Source organism: Phalacrocorax carbo, chromosome 5, assembly GCF_963921805.1.
Source record: "Phalacrocorax carbo chromosome 5, bPhaCar2.1, whole genome shotgun sequence".
Taxonomy (NCBI): Eukaryota; Metazoa; Chordata; class Aves; order Suliformes; family Phalacrocoracidae; genus Phalacrocorax; species Phalacrocorax carbo.
Genome location: NC_087517.1, coordinates 2,804,693 through 2,832,682, shown reverse-complemented (window position 1 = coordinate 2,832,682; position 27,990 = coordinate 2,804,693). Strand labels below are relative to the sequence as shown.

The window sequence follows — 27,990 nt, the reverse complement described above, 5'->3', positions numbered from 1 at the left end:
AAAACTCCCACTACCTTCAGTGAGATTTCTGCCTTGGGTTGAAGCCGTTCAAAATGTCACTGTAAAAGCCCTTACCAGGACAAAACTTCAAAGGATGAACTCAAAAACTAGCATCCAAGCTTAATCTGGAGAGCTGCCCAGCAGCTTCCCCCCTTATAAAACATAGAAAGGCAGGTACAGCAAAGTGACCTGAAGAAAAGATTCTTCATTTTAGTTAAAATATATGTGAACTATTATCACAGAATTTATTTTTCTAATATTTATCCAAAGTTCTCCACAACAGCGTACTCTACTGTCCAGTGAGACGCTACCCCTCTTATCAAACGAGCTAATTTGCATTCTGCAAAATATTCTGCAAACAGACGAGACACATTGCAGCTTCAAGCTTTTTTAATCCTCTTTATGAGAATGAGAAATAAATATAAGACTTGGAAATAATACAGCTTTCTTGGACAGTAGAGAGGTCAAGAACCTGGGCTCTGGAAATACAGCACAAATCCCACGACAAAGCGATAAACGAATCCTGCCTCAAGAGGCACACACTTCAGCCTCGGAATGTGCGCAGACTAGAGCCAACAGCAATGACAGTGGTGGTAGGTGAGCAAGATAACCTCTGAATTGCTGGCTTAGCAAGTCAATTTAGAGTAGGCAGCACTCGCTTCTCCAGTGGAAAGTCTTCCTCACCTACACCTCCGCAATCCAGCAGAGTTACGGGCGTGCAGCAATCGTTAACAAGGACAGATACAGGCACTTGGTAAAGGATCTGATTCTTAACCCATGAAAGTAAAGAAAAAGACTTTGGTGATGACTGGCTCAGACCCCGAGTAGGGAATGGAAGTGGTATACAAACCTAGAACAAGTTTTAAATCGGTACTTGTTAACAATGGAAAAAAAAGACACAATGATTAAAATCCCTAGCTATCTGTCAGGAAGCTAAACCTCTCAGATCATCGTCTTGTGCAGGCATTAGCCAGACAAAAGTTGCACTCAATTCTGAGCCAAGGCTGAAGGATTCCCATTGTTGCACCAACTGGCACAGCTACTGCAGTGGTTTATTAACAAACGGCCCCGGCAAGCAACTGCCGTGAGATTAAAATCTAATTTGTTAGTTAGTCTCTGGAGGGAGGCAGCTGACAGAGCTCTGGAATTTCAGGTGCCTTGAATTTTCTTCAGTATTCTCCCTCCAGTAACTTCAACTGACCTGACTGTTTTTATGATACCTGAAGAGACCAACTAGTTTACTGAAACCTTCCTGTCGAAATATTTTTATAATTGATCATAATTGCAATAATTGATCATAATTGCTCTTTGCGCAGGCATTTCAAAATTCCAAAGAGACAAGTCTAAATTGCATCCAAATACAGGAAAAAAAAGATGATATCCAAGCATTGCCCCATTATCTTTTCTTTTTTCACAACATATTTAATGACCTAAGAAGTTAAAGGCAACTTCAAGTTACATTTACAGAACTAATAACATGTATTTAGCAAACACTGAGAAATTAAAATCCGAAGGAACACAAAGACAAAAAACACTGAGAGAGGACCCATTCTAGAGCAATTTAAGACTTTTTACCGAGTCTCTGGATGTAGCAGTCAAATGAACACTCCCCTACTGAAGTATTACTTGCAGTTAGAGACCACTGAAAGCTTATCTCATTAGTCTCATATTAGAACAGCAAATGAGTGATTAGTCCAGCATTAACTTCTGCAGTTTTTATTAAGTTCTATATTCTGGGAGAACAATTTTATTACCTGACTTTTTTGTTTTGTTTTGTTTTTTGCCACTTATTTCAGCAAGTGGCAAAATTCCTAGAAACTTTAGTGGCATCAGGATTTTTCATACTAAGAGCACAGATTTGTTAGACATTGAAAGACAAAATGGTTAAGCGGTGTGGCTTGCAAGGTAATATTAAAAAAGGATATGCAGAGAGCTATGTACATGTATGGTTAAACTTATTCAAGATGAAGGAACCTCACAGCTTAAAATCCATGTGGCACATAAAGGTATCTGTTTCAATGTTGTCAATTAATATTCTAAGTCACATGCGGTGAACACATTCACAAAGACTAAAAATAAATAACAGCTACTTTATTATCTAAGAATACTTTAAAGTGTGGTATTTCCTGACAATGCTTAGAGAGAATCATCAAGAAGAAGAAATCAAAGCTCGTAAGAACTTGTGAAATCCTGAATACTGCTAGTTCCCACTTAGTTTTCTCATGATAGGGCTGTCAGGTTCAGCATTAGTGAAAATACTTCCCACAACCACATGAGTACCCCAGATGTTATGACGAATCACTTTGCAGCAGCCAAGATCATCAACAGAAAATCCCAAGTGGCGGTAGCGTTCGTCTGTTTCAAACAGAGTGTTGTTTGTGTAAGGTCCAAAAAACTAGGTGGGGGAAGAAAAAAAAAAAAAAGAATTATTCACGTGAACATTTCCAAGAACATTTAAAATGTCAGAACTACCTCTTTTTAGAACAAAACCCAAGCCCAGAAGTACCAGTTACATCCGTTATGGGAAATTTTATGTAGAGTTTTGTTCATGAAATCTACAGAGGAAACTAAGCAGAGCACCTCTGGTTACACTGATACCCCATATTTAAATATTCCCTTCATCACAGACAGAGCGCTGAGGGCATAGCAGCGTGTTTGAATGTCTAATCAATCATACATACAAAAATCCTCAAGTGCTTTGGAAGGGTTCTCCTACTTCTACAGGCATTAAGGGTAAAACCCTTCTGTGAAACAGCAAAAACGAGACATGTACCTTTTCAAGGAGCCCCCTATAAATAAAGATTTCAGATTTGCCCACGTTTTTGTTCGTCAAAGCATGTGTATCTCAGCTGCTTTATCTCAGGAGGAAACTTCTGACCAAAAGCCTAGTCCTGATGAACAGGCTATTGGTAAGGATGTTGGAACTGAATTCGAGCCCGAAGACAGAACCCTGCTTTCATCAATCTGTAACTATTCCTTAAATGCACGGAATTTGTGGGAAGCTTTCAAGCACTATACACACCTTCAGCTGCCTGTTCACCTTATAAACATCCCCTGTCAAACCTGCTTGCCTCTGTTAACACAATAAATCACTGCCTTTCATAGTGTTTTTAAATAAAACCTCTCTAAACTGAGTTTTGCCATGATTACATTCAACTACTATATGGTTTTAACAGTCCTCAGACAAAAACACACATACGCTCACGCTTTGATAGAAGCTTTCTCAATTCTCTGTTGTAAGTTTTAAGACCCTCTCTGTTTCACAGATGTCTTGGTAAGAAGCTGTCAGCTCCTCCAGAGAACTGGTGTAATCTGATAATGAATGCCACTGCTGTTTAATAGGAACAAGCTATTCGTACTTTCTGCGTAACAAAGATATCATTAAGTAGTGCAAAGAGACTTTTTAAAACCCTCCATCTACCCAAATAGGTGTCAGGACTACCAAGTTACCTTGGGAGGGCATAACCAGACTACTGTGCAGCAACCAAGAGCTTTTGGGCATAAAACTTCCACAGTTATCTAAAATTCATTGCTGAACACTGTTCTCCAAACTGTCAAGAGCAATGACAACTGACACAGTATGGGTACCAGCTCCGGGTTACTATCCTATCTTAATTTATGAAAGGAATTTTCCTACGGTAACAGCTTGTGGGCAATATGAAGAAGTTGGATTTAACCCACAAAGAATCCAAATACCACTGCTGGTCAGGACACTGCAGTGTCCACTGCACACAGCACAGAACTTACTGCCAGTCCTGAGGATGGATCAATGAAGTCAGCCCAATAGCCTTCAGAACAAATTGCATAGCAAATTTCCTTGGCACCATTAATGAACTTAAAAGAAAATAAAGGGAAAGAAGAATATCAAATGAGATTTGTTACCTATACATACACACACGTCAGAACACATGTATAACATTCTGAAAAAGAACAAGCACAGACTTCTTTTGGCCTCTACTAGTAAATGAGAAATTCAGCATACTTTCAAAAAAAGTATTAATATTAAGAGGATTAGAATTAATGGCATACATCAGACTACTCCAATCATGTGAGATTTAAAAGTGTTCCTTGTGCCAGTCAGTAATGGATTAACAGCTTGTACAAGGAATTATGTAATTGCTTTGATTATTCATGCAGATTGCAATCATACCTGTTGTCCTCTCTAAGAAGTCAACCATTACTTCAGGTATTTCTGTGTTATTTCCACGAGTTTACAGATCTCACCTAAACTCCACAAATTTGACACTAAATGTAGCATTAAATATATTTTTATAAATATATGAAAAAAACAGTTTTGCTGTAAGATCTTATCTCAGCCAACAGAAGAATATTATGGAGTTCTTCCTGCATTACAAATGTTTAACTGCAAGTGACTTTAAAGAACATTTTAGTTTTGTATCATGATAGCAAACAGTTCCATAAGCACTTGACTTTTACACCAATCTATGCCATTTCTCTGGTAGGGAACTGGTGGTCAGGATGAGTGATGATTTCAAACTCTCCTACTACTTGACAATCAAAGGCGCAGGTCATGTTTCAGTTACGCTGGAGGACACCAGCTGATGTTCCTGAAAATAGCATTTTCAATTAAGCAACATGCCAAGAAGTTCCCTGTTCCATAACACGTCATCAAAAACCTCCCTTCTTGGAAGAAACAACTTAAAGAATCTACTTTTTTTTTTAAGCAAACTTGTCACATCAGCTAATTTGAGAAAATAAGCTTTTCTAAAAAAAAAAATCTTTCATGTTGAGTTGCATTTATCTGTTTGTCAGGTACAGCAGAAAATTCAAGCAGGTAGATTTAAAGCTGTGCTCCTGTATTCTGACATCACAACATGGGGCACAAAATAATCACACAACCTATAGATTACGCAGCACGTGTTTTTTCCAGATAAATCAGCAATGACAGGAGACCTCAGTTACGTGCTTTTTATCACCTAGAGCAGCAGTTTTCAACGCATGTTACAAGGGCCAGCATGGGCCCACAGAAAACTTCCGCAGAAACCTGCAAAGGTGAGTGGGGGGGGGGGGGGGGGAACCCCACAGAAGTTGAGATAAGTGATGGCCTAAAACCACTCATGCACGCCGAGAAAAACATGTCCAAGTGCAAAAATCTAAACTCATGAATACACTGAGCTAGAGTAAAGCACAAATGGAATTCACATAGCTTCCTCAAAATGTGAAAAGAAATGCCCTAATCTTAGAAATACTTATAACTTCAGAATAAATTTAATACTTTATTTACTTTTGGTTATAAAAATTGGATTGTTCTCTACAATCAGTGCCCTCCTCAGGGTTTCAAATCTATAGAAATATTATTATAGTTACTCAGCTTCAGGCCCTTAATGATCAAAAAAAAAGGGAAGTTTACCCTTTACAGTAATCTGTTCTATATTTTGAGGTTTGATGGCGATGATTAACTATGTTTCACCTGTAAATTAAGTCACAAATATAAATAAGCCACCTGAAGACAGCATTTTTGGCATTACATTTCTGAGACAGTACATCTTCTGATCCAGTGTTGTAACAACCCCTCAGCAATCACTTAAGAGTGCAGTTGATAAACGCTTGAGATTCGCTACTGTAAACATTTCGATTTGGCCGTACATAACTCATTACTTTCGCACACGCCTCTCACATTAAATTAGTGTTTTTAAGGTTACTTCTAACCATCTATGAAGCAAACAAACAGACCATTTTCATGTGAATTTGCTGTTAGTAACCTTTAGGCTGGGAGGTTACATCCAACATCCTAACACCCCTACAATGACTGTATTAGACTTGACAGGGAGGTGCACAAGGAAGAAAGATGCCAGTTAACATATAATTAGACCAGATTACAATGCCAAAGACCAACAGACCATAAATAATTCAAAGAGAAGAACACACTAAAATGAAGGGAATTTTAATTTGTGTGTAATCTTTATGTTGATCCTTCAGACTGCTTCTCCCTTTTTTTGTGGTAACCCTTACAATGCTTTATACAGGCCACAGTTGCAATTTACAGGATTGAAAAGGACATTACCAGACTATTTTCAAACACAAATACGACCATCACAATACAGACGAAAATCCCACAGGATGATCTATACTAGTTTTAGAAAAATTCTAACAAATAACATATAGAAACGTTGCATTCTGGGGTGCTAAGAAAAGAATGCCAGCGGTGGTGAACGCTGACACCTGCTGGAGTACACTCAAGAAAAATCTGAAGAATGTGAAATAAAGCGATTTTCAGAGAGACCTCTAGTGGCAACAGAGCAAGACGACAAAATTCTTCAGGATGGTTAAGGTGTAATAAATACAGCTGATATCCAGGCAAAAAGTATTAACCGTACCTATTATCAGAACGGAAAAAAACCCAGAGCAACCACTTCTTAACAGTAAGGACACAGTCGTGGCCAGACTCTGTACTCGAATCTCAGTTACGCCACAGAAAAACAAAGAAAGCAGCAAAATCCTACAAAATGCCCTGTGCCGAAGCTGAAGTAAGCCGAGAAAACAGTTGCTGCCCTTTAACTGCAACAGGACAACAATCAACTGTCTGAAATAATTTACTGTAGCATTTTACAACATTTCAGTATATTTTTGACTCACCCCACTATAAAGAATTTAATGGTTCTGAGACACTTAGAGTAGTCAAATAGCTACAAAGCTAGAAAAAGGGTTACGTCCATTTTATCAGTAAGACAGCATAGCTCAGAAATGCTCTAAAAAGTATTACCATGTATTACTACCAGAGCTATAAATGTACCGAAATACAGACATAGTTCATGGAAGAGTCATCTACAAACAAAAATAAGGTGATGTACTGTCAGCTACTTACATTTTCTAACAGCATTTCTCTTTCATCCTCCACTTCTTGACTCCATACAGTCATATCATTTTTAGTCTTCTGGGTGACAGTTAATACCGTTAAACGGCTGGCATTCACTTCTGGAAACATTAATTCAAAGTCTAAAAAAAGTGAAACCAGCATGTTATGGCTTGCTTTTACATTTTACTTATGATTTTTCAGTTTTAGACAGATTATTGACCCTACTTTAGAGCCTTCCTTTCATTTAAATCCAAGATACACGTGTGTTCTTCACACCAGATGCAGGAAACCGCATGTTGGTTTGAAATGCTGATGTTGCTTTTGCATAAACTAACGCACCTTGGTAAGGTCCTGTTACAAGCGACTTAGGGAGTGGAGTTGGCTATTTCAAGACTTCCTATTTAATGCAAGATGATAAAAGCCCCACTACTCTGCACATTTCAGAATGTGCAAACAAGTGTCTTTATTGTAAAGATGTAACACCAACTACAGTAACAATTTAGTATTTTGAAATGAACACCACAGTTCACACACATCAGGTGTGAAGACCCTTCCTGTCTGGCTAAGCCATGTTACCTGATGCACATGGGGTTTTACATTAAATCTTCCAGCAGAAATGCCTCAGATCTGCTTCCTAGGACATGACAGCAGACTCGGCATCAGTTGTGACTGTTCTTCCCCTGGGGCAGAAAAGGCCCAAACTCATCATGATTCTCTCTATATCATCTATTGGACTACAAACAGGAACGGACATGAAGCACTGAAGTCACAACTGGGCTTCACAGAGCCTTGCTTGCAGTGTGGGAGGGAAAAGCACTTTCCAAAATTAAAAGTTGAAAGGTTCATTCATTCTTACTCTCTGAAAAGTCTGCTCTCTTCAGCATCTAGACCAAGATTTCAGTCTCCACCCTCTTTCAGTGTATCACTTAAAGGTAGAAGGTTTTATTCCAGTTTAATTTCAATAATTTACCTCTTTAACAAATTAAAGAAAGATACAAAAGCGATGCTTTCAGTAGTTCTGTAATTTCAGTTTGCTCTTTTACCTTTCGGCCCTGCTTTTTAGTATGATTTTGTCACAAACCAGTTTTTGGATAATGAATTAGCTCCAGAATCTACCTGACACTAAAGAAGTAGCTGAAAGTTACTCCCCGCCCCAGCTGATCTTAAATTTAAGTGGCACTGAACTTTACATGAAATACAAAGTACTGTCAACAGCAAAGTTTCAGTTTTCATTTTATAGCATGTATTTTTCTTTTGTAAAATATTAACTCTGGATTACTCTTTTCTGTTACACATTCTGTAATTGATGCCACATCAGAGCATTTACTTACAGATGTTTACATTTTAAAAACTTATAATTTCTTAGCTCTCAAAAAAAGGGAACAACATACCTTTTCGTAACAATTCAGGACAAGCTTGTACCGCACATTCTACCTTTGCGTTTTCAAAGTAAGTTTCAGCGTTATTTACTTGCTGTTTCTGTGGAACATCAGCACCCTGAGAAAAGTTGAAAATTGTAACTTTCATGCTCGTTAATGTATAACAAGAATAGCTTTGTACACCAGACTACATTTTTGTGACTCAATGTCACACCCAAGCAGTTTCACAGAAGGATGACTTGTAATGAGACTTAAAACTCAGTTTTCAAATATTAGGAGTGAAACAGATAGAGGTGTTACTTAAACCTAAAGGGAGATTTTAAGCTTTTTGTTTTATAGCAACCATATTATCTCAAAGCCTTAATCAATACAGAATTTTTTAAAAATACCGTTCTGAAACAACAGCCTCAAGTATTCAATACAACAGCAATCAAGAGATTTCAGACATACACACATTACCTGAGCCAGAATAAAACTTTATTTTGAAGTTACACAACAGTTCTAGAGCCCTGAACTATCAGTATTTTTAGCTTTAGCTGTCATAGCTTGAGAAGCAGAACAGTTTTCCAAACACCATTTTTATTCTTTACAGTTTTTTTGTTCTACAGTCTCTAAAAAAAACCAAACCAACAAAAAAAGTCCCCCAGATCCTTGTGGGTATGTTACAAATGGAGCACCTGTGTGTTAAATATATAGCATTTAAGTTTCAAATGCCCTTAATAAGGCAGTACAGCTGCCTCCTTTGGGATAGCAACTGTTATGTAATAGGTGTAGAATGCCTTAATACAGTTTTTGTAGCTCTAATGATGCCGTAATTTACAAGGCATTTCAGCAAGTTTCTCCAAGATTGAAATTACAACCTTGAATAATACCTTAAGCCCTAACTAAGACCTGTTTGTACCTGACAGTTCTCCCTAGAGAAAACTGTTACATTGAACACACAGTGCAGCTAACATTTTTGTTCTAGAAATTAACATTCAAGAATAACAAAAAAAACACAGCAAAAAAACAAACACAGCAACAGAAAACAACAGACACTTACTGCAGTTTCAATACATATGTTTCTATGTGTATCTTACATTATGTCTGCAAAATCATTGGGACAGGTCAGTTGGTACTTTAAGCCTGACAAACGATGCAGTTATGCAGGTAAACTTCTCTTCTTCCTAACTACAGGACACTTCTCTTACTAGAACGGTAGTTCATTGTGATTTTTTTTGTCTACCACCCCCCTTCTAGCTGGCTACACACCACTTATACAGTACATACGCTTAGCGGGCATGCTATCATCAAGGGACTATGGCCATTTTCCAAAGATCCAGATCACTATCCGATACTGATAGGCTGGTAGGCCCATTTACTCTGCTCAGATGAAACTAATGCATCAATCTCAGGTACAGAGAGGTCAGAGAAGTTTGCTGTTTCTCTGGCTGGATCAAAGACTGGTGCATGAGCTTCTGCAGCACTGAGCTTTTCTCCTGCTTGCTGCAGCAACCTACGGGAGGTTCCTGTATTCAGCTGATCCCATCATTCCATTTTGGGTCCTCTCCTAGGATGAGTAGGTTAGCATTTTTGTTAGATAAATGCTGTTCATGGATTCCTACTGGTATGAAGCAGAGCTGACTCTTGTTGACTTTCTGAAAACCAGTTGCAAAATCTGCCTCTGCTCTTTCCCGTTTCTCCCTTCCATTTTGGGTAGCAACAGCTGCACTGGGCATTTTATTACACATGTAATCTTGCTAGAAAGCAGACATGCATTCAGTGCACCTGGTTTGCACTAGATGAACACAACCAGAATTTTCTGCTGGGCTTTTAATGGGAAGTAGGATCCACACAAGCTGAAAACAGAATCTGGGGAGCTCTCCAGAAGCTTACATTTTCTAACACTTTGAAATACAACGCTACATTTACAAAAAACCACTATACAGCATTTTTACAATGGAGATTCGCAAGTCGACTTCCAAAGTCTGAGCACGTCACAAACTCAGCCTAGAAAGTTGAGTCAGCAGCTAGTAGTTTCAAGATTTGTTGAAACATTGCGACCACGCCAGCAATTACCAAGTTGCTGATTGTTAATAATGAATCTGACTCGCTGCAAGCTCTGCCATTGCCAAAATGCAGTCTCACTGTGAGAATGGAGGGACATTGATTTGCTCCTCCTATCCTGTGTGAATTCAAGGGTGGTCAGAACTAAGCAGGTAGATCTAAACACTGTCCAAAGCATTCATGTCCAGATCCATTAAATGAAATACTGAAGGATCTACAAGTTCCATTTGATGAAAGGTAGTGAGATTTAGTAAACAGCAAGTTTGGAAACTGAAGCTTTCTTTTCCCATACCCATACAATTAAGTCACTACTAAAATGCTATTTCACTAAGCATTGTTTAGTCAAAAAAACACACCGTGAAATATTTCTTTATCCTCAAAGAAAAAACTTCAGCAAAGTTCTGTGTAATCTCCCACTCACCCCAGCTGAAGTTCATCTTTTGAAACCACCTAGAAAATCAATGATATCTTTTTTTCAGGAGGAATACAGATTAGTTATGCTTCTCTTAGACGAGAAATATCAGTTTCACATCGAAGAAGCCTGTTCTTACCTGAAATTCATTTATGTATTGTGCCATTACAAACTCATGCCTTTCACTTGCTGAAGGCTCTGCTAATATGTCTGGCAGACTTTTTGAAACTTGGTTGCTCTTCTGAGAAGCAGTGCCATTCAGGTGACAGTCAAAACCAATATTACCAGGCAACTGGAATCTCTGGTCCTGAGGACCGAATGGACCCATTACTTCATCTGGCCATACAGTTCTTGGACCTGCAAAAGTCAAGGCCTTGCTTTAGCCATCGCATCTAAAAAGAAAGGTGACAGAAAAAAACAAAAAAAAAAAAGAAAAAACCCTCTCCCATACAAATACCCATATTTGATCATAATCATCTATAACCAAAGTAAGCACAATACACAAGTAAAAGTAAGGGCCCTGACATAAAAAGCACACTTCAGAATTCCCAAATTTATATGGGGTATAAAGTTCTGATAGCCTATGAATTCAAAGAAAAAGAATTTGCTTTTTCTTACATAAATCTGGAGGTGTAGCAGCAACATGAGGCTCATCTGAGCCAGAGGAACCTGCTGTAGAAAAAGCCTTGGGATTTACAACTTTTTTGACTAAGGAATAAAACCCTGGTAGGTAGGTGACCAATCTTGCTCTGTTACAGAGCACCTGAGAAGACAAAAGCAAAACAAGTATTACACACCACGAGCAAAAATATTAGTTTAAGTACAGCTTTGTAGATCACAAGATAAATCTTCACTCGATTAAATTACAATTTTACTTATGATCAACTGTTTCTGTAAAATCAAGTTTTGAAAGTATTTTATTACTTTCATGTTTTACTAGTAATAGTATTCTACGTAAAGGAAAAGCCCCCAAAACACTTACTGAAAGGCCTTGTCACATGAGGAAAACACCCTGAGAAGTTTAAATAGCACCACTGAAACCCCACAACCTAAACCAAGTCACGGGTGAGGACTGTTCCCAGGATTATTCCCATGCATGCCATTGTTCCCATGATGATCACAGGATTCATCAGAAATACCTAGAAATACTGTTAATGAAGTAAACGCTGATATCCAAGACGTTTGCCTCAAAGGCTAGCACAAATGTTAGTCAGCCTATATTCCTACCTCTTAAAAGACTGAGGGAGACACAAGATAGTATCACTCCAGATACCTCTTGTAGCTTTCAGGTAGAAGCAGTATGTACATGTGTGCTTACACATATTTCTTTGCCAGCAAAGTACCCATACCAACAGCTCTGAACTAGGCAGGGAAATACGCGTAACAAAATAGGTAGGTATGGTAATTTCAGCTTCTTGCTTTTGCTCTTAAAACCCATGAACGTTTAACATGTACATGCAAAACGTAAGTTAGTGCAGCCAACGTTATTTAGATTTGTAAACTCCTTGCACTCACGTATTTACCAACAAGTATTATTGTGACCAGATCAGCATTGTGGGCAAAGAGCCAATAAGCCATAAAGCCTTTATGGGTTCTGTGGTCTTGGAATCCACCAGAAAATCTGCTCCCCACCACAGAGTTGTACTGTCAACATAACTTTCAATTGCCGAAGATGATTCTGTCAGCAGCTGATTCAGCCACACAGCAAACGGAAAATGATGCAATGCTATTTCCCTGAGCATGCAAATGGTCTGAACAACATGACTCCAAAGAGCTAGTAGTTGCTCACCATGAGGATTAACTCTGAGGCCCAACGACAGTAACTTAAGTAATAATACAAGCAACTGTTACTGGGGTTTTTTTGTTGTTTTAAAGAAATATCCAGGTAGTGTGATTAAACTGAAATGTCTTTTTGTTTTTTTATACTTTAAAAAGAGACTGACAACTTTCACGATGCATTTATGCACCCATAGCAGAAAAATAACCAATCATACACTCAAAACGTAGAGTTAGAAGTGTAATTTCAAAAAAATTAAAGACCACTTAACTCTAGCACAAACACACTAATACTCTTGACTGCAGTTGCACAAAAGCATGCACTACTGGAAAATGTAAACCCCGCCTGCCATAGCACGTGTGCTTTCATAAAACTTTATTTTCCAGGTGAAGGAAAGAAATTCTTTCAACAAACTTACATAAAGAGGTTTTCTTTAAGTGGTGTATTCTTGATTCTATAAAAGTTTACATATCTGTGCACTAAATATGTATGTAACAAGATTACTTCAAAAAAATCCTGAGCAAATGGTACTATTTGTATGCTTAAGATAAAAACCTCTACTCCAAGTATCAGGATCTAAGTCAGTAAGCATTAGTTTCTTACATACCACCTCTGCATAAATGTAGAGTGTCTAGGAAGTTCTACCAGCATTATGAAAACTCAAAAGCATAAAGGCATGTTTGATTTTCTGACTTAGATTGAGTAGTAATGGTTAAGACCATAAGCCCTCTAGTTCTAAAACACCACTAGGTTTAAAAGGTTCCTGTAACAACAACAAAAGCCTGCTGATTCCACCAAAATGTTTTTTCTTCCATTACGTAAAAGTGCTATTGAAATTAGTTTTTCCATAACGATTATATTACAGATAAACCAGATTTAATCAATTAGAGCTAACATATAATTACATGAAAAGAGTATTTTTTTCTTATGGTCAGGATCACTTAACATGGAGATGTTAGTGTTAATTACAGACATGTTGACTGAGCTCACTCATGCAAATATTTACATATCTACCATTACACAAGGAGAAAAAATACTGCTGAAATCAATAAATTATTCATGTCTCTGTGGCAACAATACATCAATAAAGGGCGTTTTATTCTTCAGTCTGTAAGTACCCTGGTGAGCCTGAGTGTTTCACCTTAACTCATAACATTAAAAACAACAAAACAAAACACCACCAGAACCTACATAATCCTCAATTTGCTTAATCCCACGATATCCAACAGAAATTGGCTTCCACACCTAGATGGAAGGACGACGATACTACTGCCTTCTAATAAAAACGGGCCTTGGCATAACTCAGATTTTTGTCAACAACTCTCCCACAAGCAGGTGACTTAAAGACAGCATTAAAGGGGAAATAAGCCGCAAGCGTCCCGCGGAAGACGGAGAAGCGCTCTCTTCGGGAGGCGCCGCGTTGCCCTCTCACCGGGACAAGGCGCAGGGCGGGTTCGCAGCCCCCGCCGCACCGCAAGCCTCCGGGGCCCGCTCCGGAGGCGGGGGGCCGCGTTACTCACATTGGCCATTGCAGGCGGCGGGCTCCCTCTCGCCTCACGGCCCCACTGCCCCTGCAAGAGAAGCGAATGCGCTCGTCTCCGCGGCACCGCCGGGGCCTCGGAGCGGCCTCGCCCCCCCCCTCACCGCGCCCGGCCGTACCGCACGGGCTGGGCCGCCCGCCCGCCCCGCACGGCCGCCCCCCGGGTCCCCGACAGCAGCCCCGCGGCGCTGCCCGCTCTGTAACAAGGTGGCGGCAGGAGGGGAGATGGAGGCGCGGCGGGGCCGCCCCAGAGGGAGCCCCGGAGGGAGCCCGACCGCCGCCCCGCTCACCTCTTCCTGCAAAATGGCGGCAGCCGCCCCCCCCTCCGCACCCGCGCGACGGGCGTCCGCCCCGCTGTCCCCAAGCCGAGCGAGCCGATCCACCGACACCTCGATTAGCGTAGCGAGGGAAGCGGGCAGAGATAAGGCGGGGTTAGTCGTTCGGCGGTCGATTGGTCGGAGCCGAGGACGGGGCGGCGGGAAGGCCCGGCCGGGGCCGTCGGGCGGTGTGTGGCGGCGGGCCGGGGCGGCCCCTCAGGGCAGCCGGGTGGTCGGGCCGCCGCTGCCGGGGCCGCTGCTTCCCCTCGTCTCGGCGCGGTGAAAGTCTCCCGTGGCTGCCCCTGCGGGGGCTCCGTGGTGCCGGCAGCAACTCGCCGGCCGTCGGGGGTGCAGTACCCGCTGGGTGCACCAGGAGTCAGTCACGTAACGTAAACGGGCTGCCATCACGCTCGCCCCCCCCAGCCCTGGGCTGGGGCTTTCTGGGGCCGGCGAGTACCATGGAGTCGAAAATTGAAAAAAGAGGGGGTGTTGCTGTTGAGGGAAATACAGTGGGAGGTTCTCGGCCGCCGCCGGGCCCAGGGGTTTCCTGGAAGGTCGATGAGAACGGGGCGCATAAATGTTACTTCTAATAAAACGGGTCCTCCAAGGGCGCTGTGCAGTTTCTTCAAATAACTTCTACAAAATAAGAATAAAACCCTTTTTCAATGGACTAAAGGCTTTTTTTCACTCACTTTGTTTTGGTGAGCTACCTTTCTCCTTGGTCCTTCATTTTGGAATCTGGGGTGAGGTTCGCTTACAAAGTCAACTTTTATTCACAGAATCCCAGACTGGCGGGGGTTGGCAGGGCCCCCTGGAGCTCACCCCGTCCCACCCCTGCTGGAGCAGGCACCCCCAGAGCAGGGGCACAGGGCCGCGTCCAGGCGGGGGGTGAATGTCTCCAGGGTAGGGACCCCACAGCCTCTCTGGGCAGCCTGTGCCCCTGCTCCGGCACCCGCACAGGGAAGGGGTTTGTCCTCATGTTCAGGGGGAACTTCCCATGTTCCAGCTTGTGCCCGTGGCCCCTTGGCCTGGCGTTGGGCACCGCTGAAAAGAGCCCAGTCCCATCCTCCTGACACCCACCCTTCAGATATTTATAAGCATTGATGAGGTCCCCCCTCAGCCTTCTCTTCTCCAGGCTGAACAAGCCCAGGTCTCTCAGCCTTTCCTCACAAGGGAGATGCTCCAGCCCCTGATCCCCTTGGCAGCTCTGCGCTGGCCTTGCTCCAGCAGTTCCCTGTCCTTCTTGCACTGGGGGGCCCAGAAGTGGCCGCAGCACCCCAGATGTGGCCTCACTGGGGCAGAGCAGAGGGGGAGGAGAACCTCCCTCGCCCTGCTGGCCACACTCCTTTCCATGCACCCCAGGGCACCGCTGGCCCCCTTGGCCCCAAGGGCCTGGTGCTGGCTCAGGGTCACCTCGCTGCCCCCCAGCACCCCCAGGGCCTCTCAGCAGAGCCGCTCTCCAGCAGGTCCCCCCCAGCCTGTGCTGGTGCGGGGGGTTGTTCCTCCCCAGGGGCAGGACTGTGCACTTGCACTTGTTGAATTCCCCGAGGTTCCCCTGGGCCCAGCTCTCCAGCCTGGCCAGGTCTCACTGGATGCCAGCACAGCTTCTGGTGTATCAGCCGCTCCTCCCAGCTTGGGATCATCAGCGAACTTGCTGAGGGGACACTCTGTCCCATCGTCCAGGTCACTGATGGATATGTTGAACAGGACAGGACCCAGCACAGCCCCCTGGGGAACACCACCAGTGACAGGCCTCCAGCCAGACTCTGCCCCATTGATCACAACCCTCTGAGTTCTGTTGTTGAGCCAATTCTCTTTCCACCTCACTGTCCCCTCATCCAACCCACACTTCCTTAGCTTGCCTGTGAGGATAATTCGAAATAAACTTTTCCATTATGAACTAGATTTCTGCTGATGTAATTCCATGGGCTGAGCTCTAGAATACCTATTAGTTTATGTACTTGCTGCTACATAATCAGCTGCAGAAGTTATAAATGCAAAGGCATATATACGCATTGAAAGCATTCTCCTTTGTGTGGCGACGGAGCAGCTTGGTGGTACCTGTCGGCTGGAAGCCCTGTGCAGAAAGACTCCCCAGTGCTCCATGGCAAAGGGAAGGGCTCATGATTTTACTCCACTCTACTCGCTGCCTGTGGTTGAAGGTGCTCCAAGCTGTGTTTGTGGGCAAGTCTTTGTTGCTCCAAGAAAAACTGGCACTACAAAGATAGTTTATGTTTGGTATTGAGCCCTACTGACTATACAGATTCTGCGGAACATGCACAGATCGCTACCCACAGCATGTATGTTGAATATATACACAATGTCGTGCAGCTCAGCTAGAGTACTGATTCCAAAGCCACGTCCCTCCACATGTGTAATGCTCCAGCACATGTTCCTTCTTTGATTGCAGAATTGTACTGGTTTTCCTTTTATACGTCAAAAATCTTTTACATCTCCACAGCTCCATAACGTGGGTTGAAATTGCCATCCTTTTATTTAATGTCACCTGGAACATGACACATTTGTCCCCCTCTGGCCTAAAGTGTATTTGTAGGAAGGATCATCTTAGCTCCTTTTTTATCTCTGTATTTGCCTTTTTCCTTGTCCACTTCAAACACTTTAGCCATCATGCCATATCCACCGAATCCATGACATTCTCATATGTTACATCTTTCTAGCTTTTCTAACAAAGCTATCTTTATCAATTTTCTAATTCCGAGTCCAGAATAGCCTTTCACAGGCACTGTGCTGAACAACCTCCTCATCCTTGGCTTCAAGTACTGCCTTTTTTGTTTGCCTAGTGCAGGCTATCACCCTCTATATCTTGGCTTCTCATAAATCTTGGCAGCGATGGAAAGGGGAAGGGAGAAAGCTTTGTAGCTAGATTAAGAGTATTGTTTTCAGGTGGCTTTTTTGCCATTTTTTTCAGTATTGTGATTTAATTTAGATCATGAGTTCTTTGAGGCAAAACCCTCCCTCCTTGCATTTGTGGAAAGTGCTGTGCATACTAATGCAACTATTTAAACTCTGAATTAAAAATATCAGGGGAGAGGTGCCTGAACCCAAATCTTCTTTAAAGCTAATATAAAAGAGCTGTATTGCTGTTTGCTTCTGCAATAGAGGGGAAACACACACGACCCATGTTCAAACACCAGAATTAAGACTTCTTTCTTATTTTTTGTAATTTCTTTGCTCTCTGCTCAAAGCAGCGATGCTGGTTAAGGAAAGGGAACTTTAATCTCTTGTCTTCAAAATAAAAGGCTGGGGATTCATATCCCTCAGTGAATGTGTGCATGGCCTTTAATTTACTTTAGTTATAAACCAGATATTTCTGGACAGATTTTTTTTTTGCTTTGTTGCTGGGTTATTAGCATAAACCAGATCTAAAGGTTTCAATACATAACTCAATACTTAAAAATCAGAGCAAGAAATTGTTGTTCATAGTAATAATATTGAGCCCTACAATGTTCTTACTGCGTTTAATGGAATTTCTGCTTTATTTTACTAGGATCAAGAAGAAATTCTTATATGCAATTCTAAGCAATATGATATATTAGATAACTATAATGTTGCAGTTTTTCATTTTCATAAGAACATTTGCTCACCATTGCATGCTACTTAACCATTTTATTAATTCAATGTTAGCACACTTAATTCTCGTTTGTTTTTAAATTAAATATTCATGTCAAATCTCTGAACTTCAGCAAAAAAAAACCTAGGGAAATTCAACTTTAACTCTTTACAGAATGTAATTTATATCCTTTAAGAGGAAAGCGCTTTGGATTACATTCAGTATGTATTGACTTGTCCTTAGGCAATCCCAATTTATCTTCTCTCCAGGGCTAGCACTTCAAGATACTCAAATCAATCAGTGAGTTATCATCCCCTGAAGTTTGTGGCCTGAATTCATAAAGATTAATTTCAATAAAGTTTCTACCTCTATTCAAAGGAGACTGCAAAATCAAACGATCCAATTACAGATTTATCAAATATTAATCAGGAAATTTTTCCAGATCTTTCTGATGCCAACATTCTTCTCCCCTGGTGTCAGGAAAGTAATTAGCAGCTGGCTTTGATTAAATTCTTCCCTCAGAGATTACATTTCTCAGTTTGGGGGAGAGGAAGGAATGCATACAAGATGATACCTAAATCCTCATTTTAAAGTGTTTTCTGAAAAATACATGTAGGTTCAGTTAACAGGACACTTCTTTCCATGAAGATGGAAGAAACAGTCTCTGTCCAGGAACCTGCAGCAATTTTAACAGTGAAACCTGAAGTGCATGACCAGCTTTTCCTGTTGCGTTACCGAGGTGCTCTTTTTCCTTACCAGTCTTTATTTTAGTGACAGTGGCTTCCTTTTGGCAGCACAAGGGAAGAGGCTCAGCAGCTGCAGCAACATCAGAGCGAGAGGAAAGCGAAAGGGAACTTTCCCAGTCACCACCACCCTCTGCTGAAAACTCAACTCCAAGCCCTAGTTGGTGTTCTCCTTCACCATCCTCAGACTTGCTGGATTCCTTGGTATGCAAGCAGAGTCATCAGAGGTGCCTCTGGGAAGCTGTTTTGGTACCTAAGACAAGCAAAGGGTGAATTTTCAGCCCTTCCCCACTCTGCTCTTCCAGGGATCCAGAGAAGCTGTGTAAACTCCATCCTTAGAGGTCTTCAATACTCATAACCACAGAATCATATAGGTTGGAAAACACCTTTAAAATCATCGAGTCCAACTGTAAACCTAACACTGCCCGTTCAGCACTAAACTGTGTCCCTATGCACCACATCCAAACGTCTTTTAAATACCTCCAGGGATGGTGACTGGCACTTGCCGGGGCAGCCTGTTCCAATCCCTGACAACCCCTTCAGTGAAGGAATTTTCCCTCACATCCAACCTAAACCTGCCCTGACGCAGCCTGAGGCCGTTCCCTCTCGCCCTGTCACTGGTGTCCTGGGAGCAGAGACCAGCCCCCCCCTCACTCCAGCCCCTCTCAGGCAGCTGCAGAGAGCGAGAAGGGCTCCCCTCAGCCCCCTCTTCTCCAGGCTAAACCCCCCCAGCCCCCTCAGCCGCCCCCCAGCACACTTGTGCTCCAGACCCTGCCCCAGCCCCGCTGCCCTTCTCTGGACACGCTCCAGCCCCTCCAGGCCCTTCTTGTCCCGAGGGGCCCAAACCTGAGCCCAGCATTCGAGGTGGGGCCTCCCCAGTGCCCAGCACAGGGGCCCCATCCCTGCCCGGCTCCTGCTGGCCACACCAGTGCTGACACAAGCCCGGGGGCTGGTGGCCTCCTTGGCCACCCGGGCACTGCTGGCTCATGCCCAGCCGGCTGTCAGCCAGCACCCCCAGGGCCTTCTCCGCCGGGCACTTCCCAGCCCCTCTGCCCCAGGCCTGGGGCGCTGCCTGGGGTTGGTGTGACCCAAGGGCAGGACCCGGCACTTGGCCTTGTTAAACCTCACACAACTGGCCTCAGCCCATTGATCCAGCCTGTCCCGGTCCCTCTGCAGAGCCTTCCTGCCCTCCAGCAGATCAACACTACTGCCCAACTCGGTGTCATCTGCAAACTGACTGAGGATGCACTTGATCCCCTCATCCAGATCATTGATAAAGATATTAGACAGAACTGGCCCCAACGCTGAGCCCTGGGGAATGCCACTTCTGACAGGCCGCCAACTACATTTAACTCCATTCACCACAACACTTTGGGCCCAGCCATCCAGCCAGTTTTATACCCAACTCAATGGGATGAATTCCTGGAATTGGAAAGGAGAGATCCAGCATGGAAATGTGGCTTTTCCTGTGATCAGGTGCTTCTGTGTTCATGGAAATCAGAGGGCTCTTCTCTCACAGACATCAAATGCTTCTGGACAGTTCAGTGTTTGTTAGCCATCACCTGCACTGATACAGATAGAAGCGGCCTCTTCAGTGTCTGCTCAGCTCCATGGCACCACTGTTGTGACCTGTTTACTTGGGCTATGTGTGAGGGACCTGGATTCTTGTCCTGTTCAGTACAGGGGAAGCTTGTCTTTCCTTCCGCAGAGAATCATGTACTGTTCCTAAAGCATATATGCTGCTTTGTAAAGCCCAGCCTCGAGGGGGTTCTCCTGTCCTCTTCACTTTTGCAGGAACAAGACCTTAATCAAAACCTCTTTGTCTTTATTCATTAGCTGAAAGGTGAAGTTGTTTTAAGCCTGTCCAAACAGAGGCTTTTGGAATTCTTCCATAAGCATTAGAGTTGCAGCTTTTCCCTATATTCCTTAACATCGATCTTTGCTGCTTTATATGGCCCAGTTCACCCTGCAGATAATCAGGTGTGATTCATCTGAAGGCAGTGGAATTGTACCTGATTATGAGAGCGGTGGGTTTTCATTTATAGGTGCTTATCTGAATACTGCAGAAGCTTGTTAAGTAGTCATAAAAATAATGAGATATTCTTTATTCTTATTGTACCTCTATAAGAACCTTTAAAATGCGTTTTAAAGTATCTCCATTTCTCTGCAGTGATGGATAGTGCTGGTGCTTGCAATTTACCTAATGGCATCCATTAAACTTCATTAGGACTTTGTTAAACTGAAGTTAAAATCATTGGCATTGATTTTTGATCTCTAAAATCTGCTCGCAGCAAATCAGTAACTGAGCATACCAAAAGCCAGCCGACTCATAGCATGCTGGTCACATTCCCTGTGGTTCAAAAGTTCTTCATGAGGAATGGCAGAGGGAGGGAGGAGGGTCTCCGCCTGTGGTCCCTGTGACGTTTAGGAGTACGATAGGTCTGACCTGCAGAGCTTAGTCTGGGCTTGAGCTTTTTGAGTTGACGGTCTTCAGCCATCACATTGCCTGCCTGTGTCACTGCCCCGGTCAGGGAACTACTAGTCTCTAAGCTCTAACTCAACCTCTTTGTTTATTCATTTCATTCCCCGTATTTATTTTTGCTTGCATATACAACTGTGGCTCCCCCTTCGCTTGACCTGCTAAACCTTGTTTGAAATGAGGAATGTCTGTTCCTAAGTGCCAGTGAAACGGTGATGAAGTAGAAGGGAAGAAAGGTTTTAACATACTCTTTTTCTGGAAAAGTAAACATCCTCTGGCTATAGGGAGAGTAAACTTCCCCTGGAAATGTATGTGTTTATACGAACAATCTCTTTCTTCTGGCATTTCCAGATACTAGGCTGGGAGATTTGTTCACCGCCACTGGGAAAAGAGGCTTTTTAGTAAGTGGTACAAATGCACAAGATAAGTCTTAGCATGGCTTGTTTTCTTTTTGGAAAGACATCCCTCCCAGATCTATTTCTGTGAACCTGAAAGGGATTTCCTCCTTTATCTCAGGGCATTGCTCTGTGTCTCCTTCAGCTCCCTTGCTTGTTTGAACGTACATCCAAATGAATAGACAGAGGAAGTGAGCATTCCCCCTGATGTGGGGTTACCCAAGTGGAACTGAGGCTGTAAGGCAGACATTAATTTATCTCAATTCTTACTGTAGCTTTTAATGTTTGGCTGAAGAGGGGGAGGTTGAGCTTTAAAAGCTTTATGATTTGCTTGGTAGGGGTTAAACAGGCATATTTGTCCTGGGGTGGCAGCATGAGCTGCTCCTGCCTTCACCCCTGCCCGCTCACGTGGAGGGAGTGGGGGGATTGACATCTCCTTAGTCTCCAGGTACCACGTTCGCCAGCACCTCTGGGATGCTGCCACATCCAACGTGGCCAGGCCACCTGGAAAGTAGACGGGGGAGTGCTTGCAGGTTGGGTGTTTTGGGAGGTATTTACATTTACAACTGGGAGATATTGTTCCGACTCTGAATCTGCCTCTATGTGAGAACAAATAGGGCATTTGGATATCAAATGTTCAGTGCTGAGACTGTCACCAAGGTTGGAGGCCAGAAGCAGCCTGGACTAACCTTAGTGTGACCTGAATTTGTTCCACACTGAACTGGAAAAGGGACTGTTTTGCATCAGGACTACACCAGAGGGTTGCTGTTCTGCTTGATTGAGGTAGGTCCCATGTCTTGGATGGAGAGATCTGTGAGGAGGAGGAGGAGATGGAGTTCTCCCCCTTGATCTCCTGGTGGGAAAGACGGGGCTCAGCAGGCTGGAAGCGCTCCAATTCCCATCTCTTGGCCATGGTGGTCCTCGGCCATGCATCTGCTCTGAAATGTGGTCTTCCAAGCGCTTGGCTCCGGGTCTGCGTGCCAGATGTGCTAGGTGGCAGGTAAGGAGACAGGTTCCCATTAGAACTGTATCAAAATCAGTGTTTTTATAGGACGTTTCTATTTTAGTAGATCTCTATTTTTCCATCTGGAAAGTGTTCTCTTAGAAAATCTGAGAAGTCAAAATTCATGCTTAAACATAGTGCCATGCCTAATGGGCACTAAATTCCTCATTTATTGTTTTTTAAATATGTGGGGTCATACTTTTTAACCCTCATGGTTATGAAGTGCGTCTCGCAAAAAGGTTTATGGCATTGTGTGTTGCCTATGAGTTATGAGACTCTGTTCCTGTCTGGCAGTGAATGAAAGAGCCCAGCATCTGGCAGTATGTAAAACCAGATATCGCAAAACTTCCCACTTTGAGGAGATGGGATGGATGATGGATGTTGTGATAAAGTATCTCTTCTGACATGTAAGTCAGGACAGTTGGAGGCCTTTTCTATAAAAATTTGCAGAGCTTAACCAAACCTCCTGGCTGGAAGCTTGAGGAAATCAGTCACTGTGAAGCATGCTGCTGCTATGCAATAGCAGGGATGCTTAAAATCCTGCCCTCTTTTGTCCTGTGCGTTAGGAAAAAGTCCACAGCTTGGTTCTGGGGAGAGAGAGGTGAATATTGCCCAGAATTTCAGGGATCAGTCCAGAAAACCTTCTTGCAAAGTCTCACCAGGATTTTGGTTACCCACATTCAGAGCCCATTAAAGTCTATAGAAGACCTTCTGATGCCTTTAGTGAAAACTGGAATAAAAAATAAACATTAAACTATATTGTGTTTTAGTAATTCCCCGAATGTTTCTTATCATGAGTCACTGAGTGCGACAGAATCCACATGCAGTGTCTCTCTGCCCAGGCTCCCCAGCATCAGTCTGCTACTTCCCAGGGTAAAATTGTTAATGTAGAGCAGCCTTGGGTAGAGGCAACAAGATGAACTAATAATCATTTGAGTTCCTGCATTTTGTCTTGTAATATATCTAGAGCTAAACCTATTACCTTGGAGAGCATCTTTATTGTTGAGAGCAAAGTGCTCCTGCTGGCAAATCTGGTTAGGTGCTATTACATATTCCTGTCCCCAAACTCTTGTTCCTACTTTGATATTTTGCTAATGCATTTTTGGCCTAATTCCATTTCACAGCACCTATTTATGCTTTAAAAGAATAAGAAATAATATAATATCCAGAACACCAGGTAAGTTTCATATTCTCCTTTACCAGTATAGAAATAACAAACAACCTACTAATTTGTCACCGACAGATTCATTTTATTGTGTTGAAAAGACTAAAACAAATGACTGAAAACTACATTTTGTATGTGTCGACCTCCTCCTTTCTAAAGGTAACCTGAAATAAAGGCTCTTCACTTTCTTACATGATCTTCAGAAGAAATCATCAGACATCCTCTTCAAAAGTTACGATAGGAACAGATGAGACATGTAAGATGATCAAAGGGAGACTAAAGTTAGCTGAAATGCCCTACTCATATGATGAAACCATAAAATGCTATGGGTTCACATGCTGCATTTCAAATTTAAACTTGCAAAGAACAGCCGAAAGCTTGCTTAATACAGATCAGTTTGCATTTTTATTTGTCAGTATCTTTAAAACTACTGAAAAAAAAAAGTCACTGGTGTAAATGATCAGTTGATCCTGTTTTCCTCTTGGATAAATACTGATCGGAAGAAATGGGTCTAGTGGGGACAGACTGCAGTGCTACTCTGGAAGCATCATTCCTGCTGCGTATTACTGATTCCCTGTGGAATCTTTAGCTGCATCGCCAATTACTTCCCAAACAGGCTAAGGCCACTGTCGATGCACAATTTTGACAGCCACAGCTTTGGCTGCAGTACCATTTAACTGGTGTTGAATTAATATTTGTTCCAAACCTGTAGATGAACTACGTGAGACCCAGAGTCACAGCAATGTACATACAGTTTTCTTGAACATATAGTTTTATTTAAGCTCCATGCACCAGACCCAACATTTTATGCTGTCTTCCAGACGCTATCTTTAGCTTCCTTTTGACAGCAAGTATAAATCAGTGGCTGGGGTGTCTAACAAAAGGCATCGTCAAGCATATCTCTATGTGCTTGAATATTCAAACTTGCGTCTTTAATCATCTCCCTACAATGGTTCTGGAGTTGCTCATCACCAACTATGGTGATAAACCATATGAGCTATGAGCTCATTGAAGGCTTCTCCATAGACAGACAAAGGAGTCCCATTAGGTCATGGTTAGATCATCATTTCATCATGCTGAAACTCATCTGCAGCAGCCCTTGGGAGCAAACCCAGCTCAGCTGCTCACAGCCTGTTCTGATCAATCTGTATAGCAACATATAGCTCAAGAGAAAGGAGGAGGGAGACTTGTGCTCCCACTTGCCAGCCTTTGCCCATCCTTTCTGCCTTAAATACAAGCTTTAGAGTCAATCAGCTTGAGGAATGAATGCTTTGAGGCCAAATATTTAGTTGGGTAGATCAGTGTGGTGTGGAAAACCAGCAGAATCTCTTACAAAGCTTTATCCTTTTCTGTTGTATTCACTTTTTCACCAGGAAGAAGCTTTTTGGCAAGCTGCCTTCAGCTAGTGGGTAGTGCTGCTCTGTCCCTGTGTACACCAGTGGCTGCACCTATTTCACACATCTGTGCTATTGCTTTGAGAGCTTTTCAGGAGTGAAGTGACTTGTGGAGAAAGTGAAATTCCTTGTAAGTGTGGGCACAAGGGGATGACATGGAACTGATAAAACGAATGTATTTCGAGAGGTCACTGAGGCAGGGTGGCTGAAGTGTATGCACATCTCTCTTGTTTGTAGCACATTATTGCCTGGCAGTCTTGTTTTGAGCTTCCCTTTCCCTCTGGTCTTCCCGATGATGTAGGGAAAGAGTCTGTAGCTCATGCAGGGCAGGACGGTCACCCCATCAACAAGAGGGCAGAGGAAATGAAAGCACTGCTCCCTGGAGCACCTCATGAATATTTATTGTGGCAGTGCTAAGCATTTCTGGAGCTGATTTTGCTGCTGATGTTTACTTTAGAAAATGCATGCCAGGAACCATCCCAAAACACAGATGAAATGCTTCGGTGCACAGCAGCGACAGGGTGCCACAGGAGGGATCACAGCAAAGACCCCATGACCATCATTATATTTGTGACAGTTGTTGCCCATAATGAGCCTGGCTGACAGCTCTGGGTGTGGGGGCAGCAGGGCAGAGCTGACCGTAGATGGACTGATCACCCCCGAAAAGACCCCAGGGTGCAGGTAGATGGAGCAGAACCAATTCGCATCAGCTGAGGACCTGGTTGGCCAACTGTGAGCTCTTGGGGAGAGCTGATGTGCCGCTCTCCCTCCCAGGTAAGCCCACATGCTCTTCTGCTTGGCCGTGCATGGATGTCAAGTAGTTTAAATACTTGCCAGTATTTAAACTCAGCACATCAGCCCTTAGCAGTAATAAAAGTCAGTGACATGTGTTTGTGCACTGACTGTAGATAGCTTGGGCAGAAGAGAAGTGGGCTAGACTCAGACTACTGCTTTTGCCCACATTACTGACCTTTTGCCTTGCCTATTGCGTGGCCTGCGGGTGGAGGAAGGAGGATTAAAGGTTAAGAAGCCTCTCTTGAAAGAGTTAGGATGCCTAAATGTTTAAAATGTTTCCTTTCCCCAGTAATTCCAATATATATTAAAGCTAAAACCCTTCTGAGAGGTAATAAAACAGCAGCGGAGAAGATCATTGGGAAGATTAGGAAGAAGAGACTTAAGAGCTTACTCTTGATGTTTTCAGTTTTGTACTTTGTTCCTATTTTACTCTGTCAGTCTCTTCTAGTGTTTCTTACTGTGATTTTTATTGTGTTTTTATGGAACAGAGATGGCGTTGCAAACTACCAGGGAAAAGCTTGTTGTCGTTTAGCGGAGGGGGGAAGAACATTCCTTTGCACATTTTTCAGTGTTCCTGTTATATATCAAATTTAGAAAGTAACAAGAAGTAGCATCCAGTTTTCATTAATGCTTCGGGGATTTCTTGACGCATATGTTTTCATTTCAAAGCATTCACATGAGAGGCAAAGGAGAAGATGAAATTCCTCCTTCCTAGCCATTGATGGAGTACGTATCTTATCATAACCATGGGGGTCCCCAGACCTTGGTGTCAGATAGCAGGCTGGTAACCTGCTTTGCCTGCTCTAGCTCTAAAACCAGCAGCAAAGGGAAATACAATGGTGGTTTATCAGGACAAAGGGCCACAGTGTGGTTGCTTCCCTTATGTGAGTGTTCCTCTTGACACAGTCTGGCTCGTGGCCCATCTTAATTTGTTCAAAAAAAAAAAAAAAGATGATATTCACATTCTTGGAGGAGTTGTGTGTTCCATCTGGATACTGCAAACCTGCTAACCCTGTCCAAATAACTCCCATGTTCGCCTTGCTCAGCGAGTGATTTTTATGCATCTTGTCAGTTAAATATACATTAGAGCTCCTAAGGCAAGTACTGAGTGTGAGGGTGCCTTGTGCCCATCACTGCTTCCTCGCAGCCAGAGGAGTACCCCTGGGAGACAGTCACATCACGCCTGGTTAGATCACAGCAACGTGTAACTCTGGGATAGGTCTCAAGTCAGTGTTGTCAGTAAGTCTGTAAAACTACCATGTAGGTGTGTTTTGTCAGCTCAGGTGTGAGCCGGTCTCGAACCCCCGGGACTGTGCTGGCAGGTGTGTGGACTGGGTGATGTTAAAAGTCTTCTCTCTCTCTTAATTTTGGTGTTCCTATGGAAACAGATACTGAAAAGGAATTGTTCTTTCCTGCTTTATTCTCTTTCTCATCATTGGTGGGAAGAAGTGAAACTTCAGGTGAAAGCCAGAGGACCCAGGAGTAGGTGTTTCAGTGAGAGCAGGATCAGGTCCTTGCTGCTCAACCCCCTCTTCTCTTTGAAATTGAGGGTTAGGGAAATAGAGATTCAAAAATCTTTGGTTCATATTTGGGAAATTATTTCTGAATTTTAAGCAAAAAGTGACAGGTGTGACCGTGGCTTTGGTCAGGGCATTGCCACCAGATGGAAAGGAAGGAGGCTGTGGCGTAAGGATGGTGGTTTCTCAGACCAACCCTAACGAACATGACCTGGAGTGCCTCTGGTTTGGGTTTCAGCTGGAGTAGAAACTTAGATTGGCTCTGAGCACTGTACCTTTACAGAAATCACTCAGGTCACTCAGGTGAAAGAGAATTTTGATGAAAACAGCTTGGGGACATAGAGGCTGCCCAGTGCTTGTTGGGGAGATGAAAGCCAGCTGCTTCCTACCATCTGGAGACATTTAGGTCTTGTCTTCATGGTGATCTTCCTGCACAAGGAGTACGGGGTAAGGAGGTGTGTGTTGGGATCAAAGCTGGAAAGAGAAATGCCTCTACAGGTTGCCAGTGAAGCAGCATCTTGGCAATAAGGCTTTCAGGAATTCTTTTCGCTTTGGTGATGCACTTATAAGACTGGACGTCGTGTGTCTGCTTAGCTGGAGAGGGACCTGGACCTCCTGTCTGCAGGGTGGAGGCTGCAGG

General features: G+C 43.1%; 1 protein-coding gene across 1 annotated transcript; it reads right to left on the bottom strand.

Moving 5' to 3' along the window:
• Window positions 1–372: 372 nt before the first annotated feature.
• Window positions 373–14,493, bottom strand: MMADHC (metabolism of cobalamin associated D). Its single transcript, XM_064450983.1, has 8 exons — window positions 14,262–14,493; window positions 13,952–14,002; window positions 11,273–11,417; window positions 10,794–11,011; window positions 8,209–8,314; window positions 6,827–6,957; window positions 3,748–3,834; window positions 373–2,395 (listed from the first exon to the last, which is right to left on the bottom strand). Exons 2-8 carry the CDS (start codon window positions 13,958–13,960, stop codon window positions 2,201–2,203), a joined length of 891 nt encoding a protein of 296 aa, XP_064307053.1. The 5' UTR covers window positions 13,961–14,002; window positions 14,262–14,493; the 3' UTR covers window positions 373–2,200.
• Between the last annotated feature and the right edge of the window lie 13,497 nt (window positions 14,494–27,990).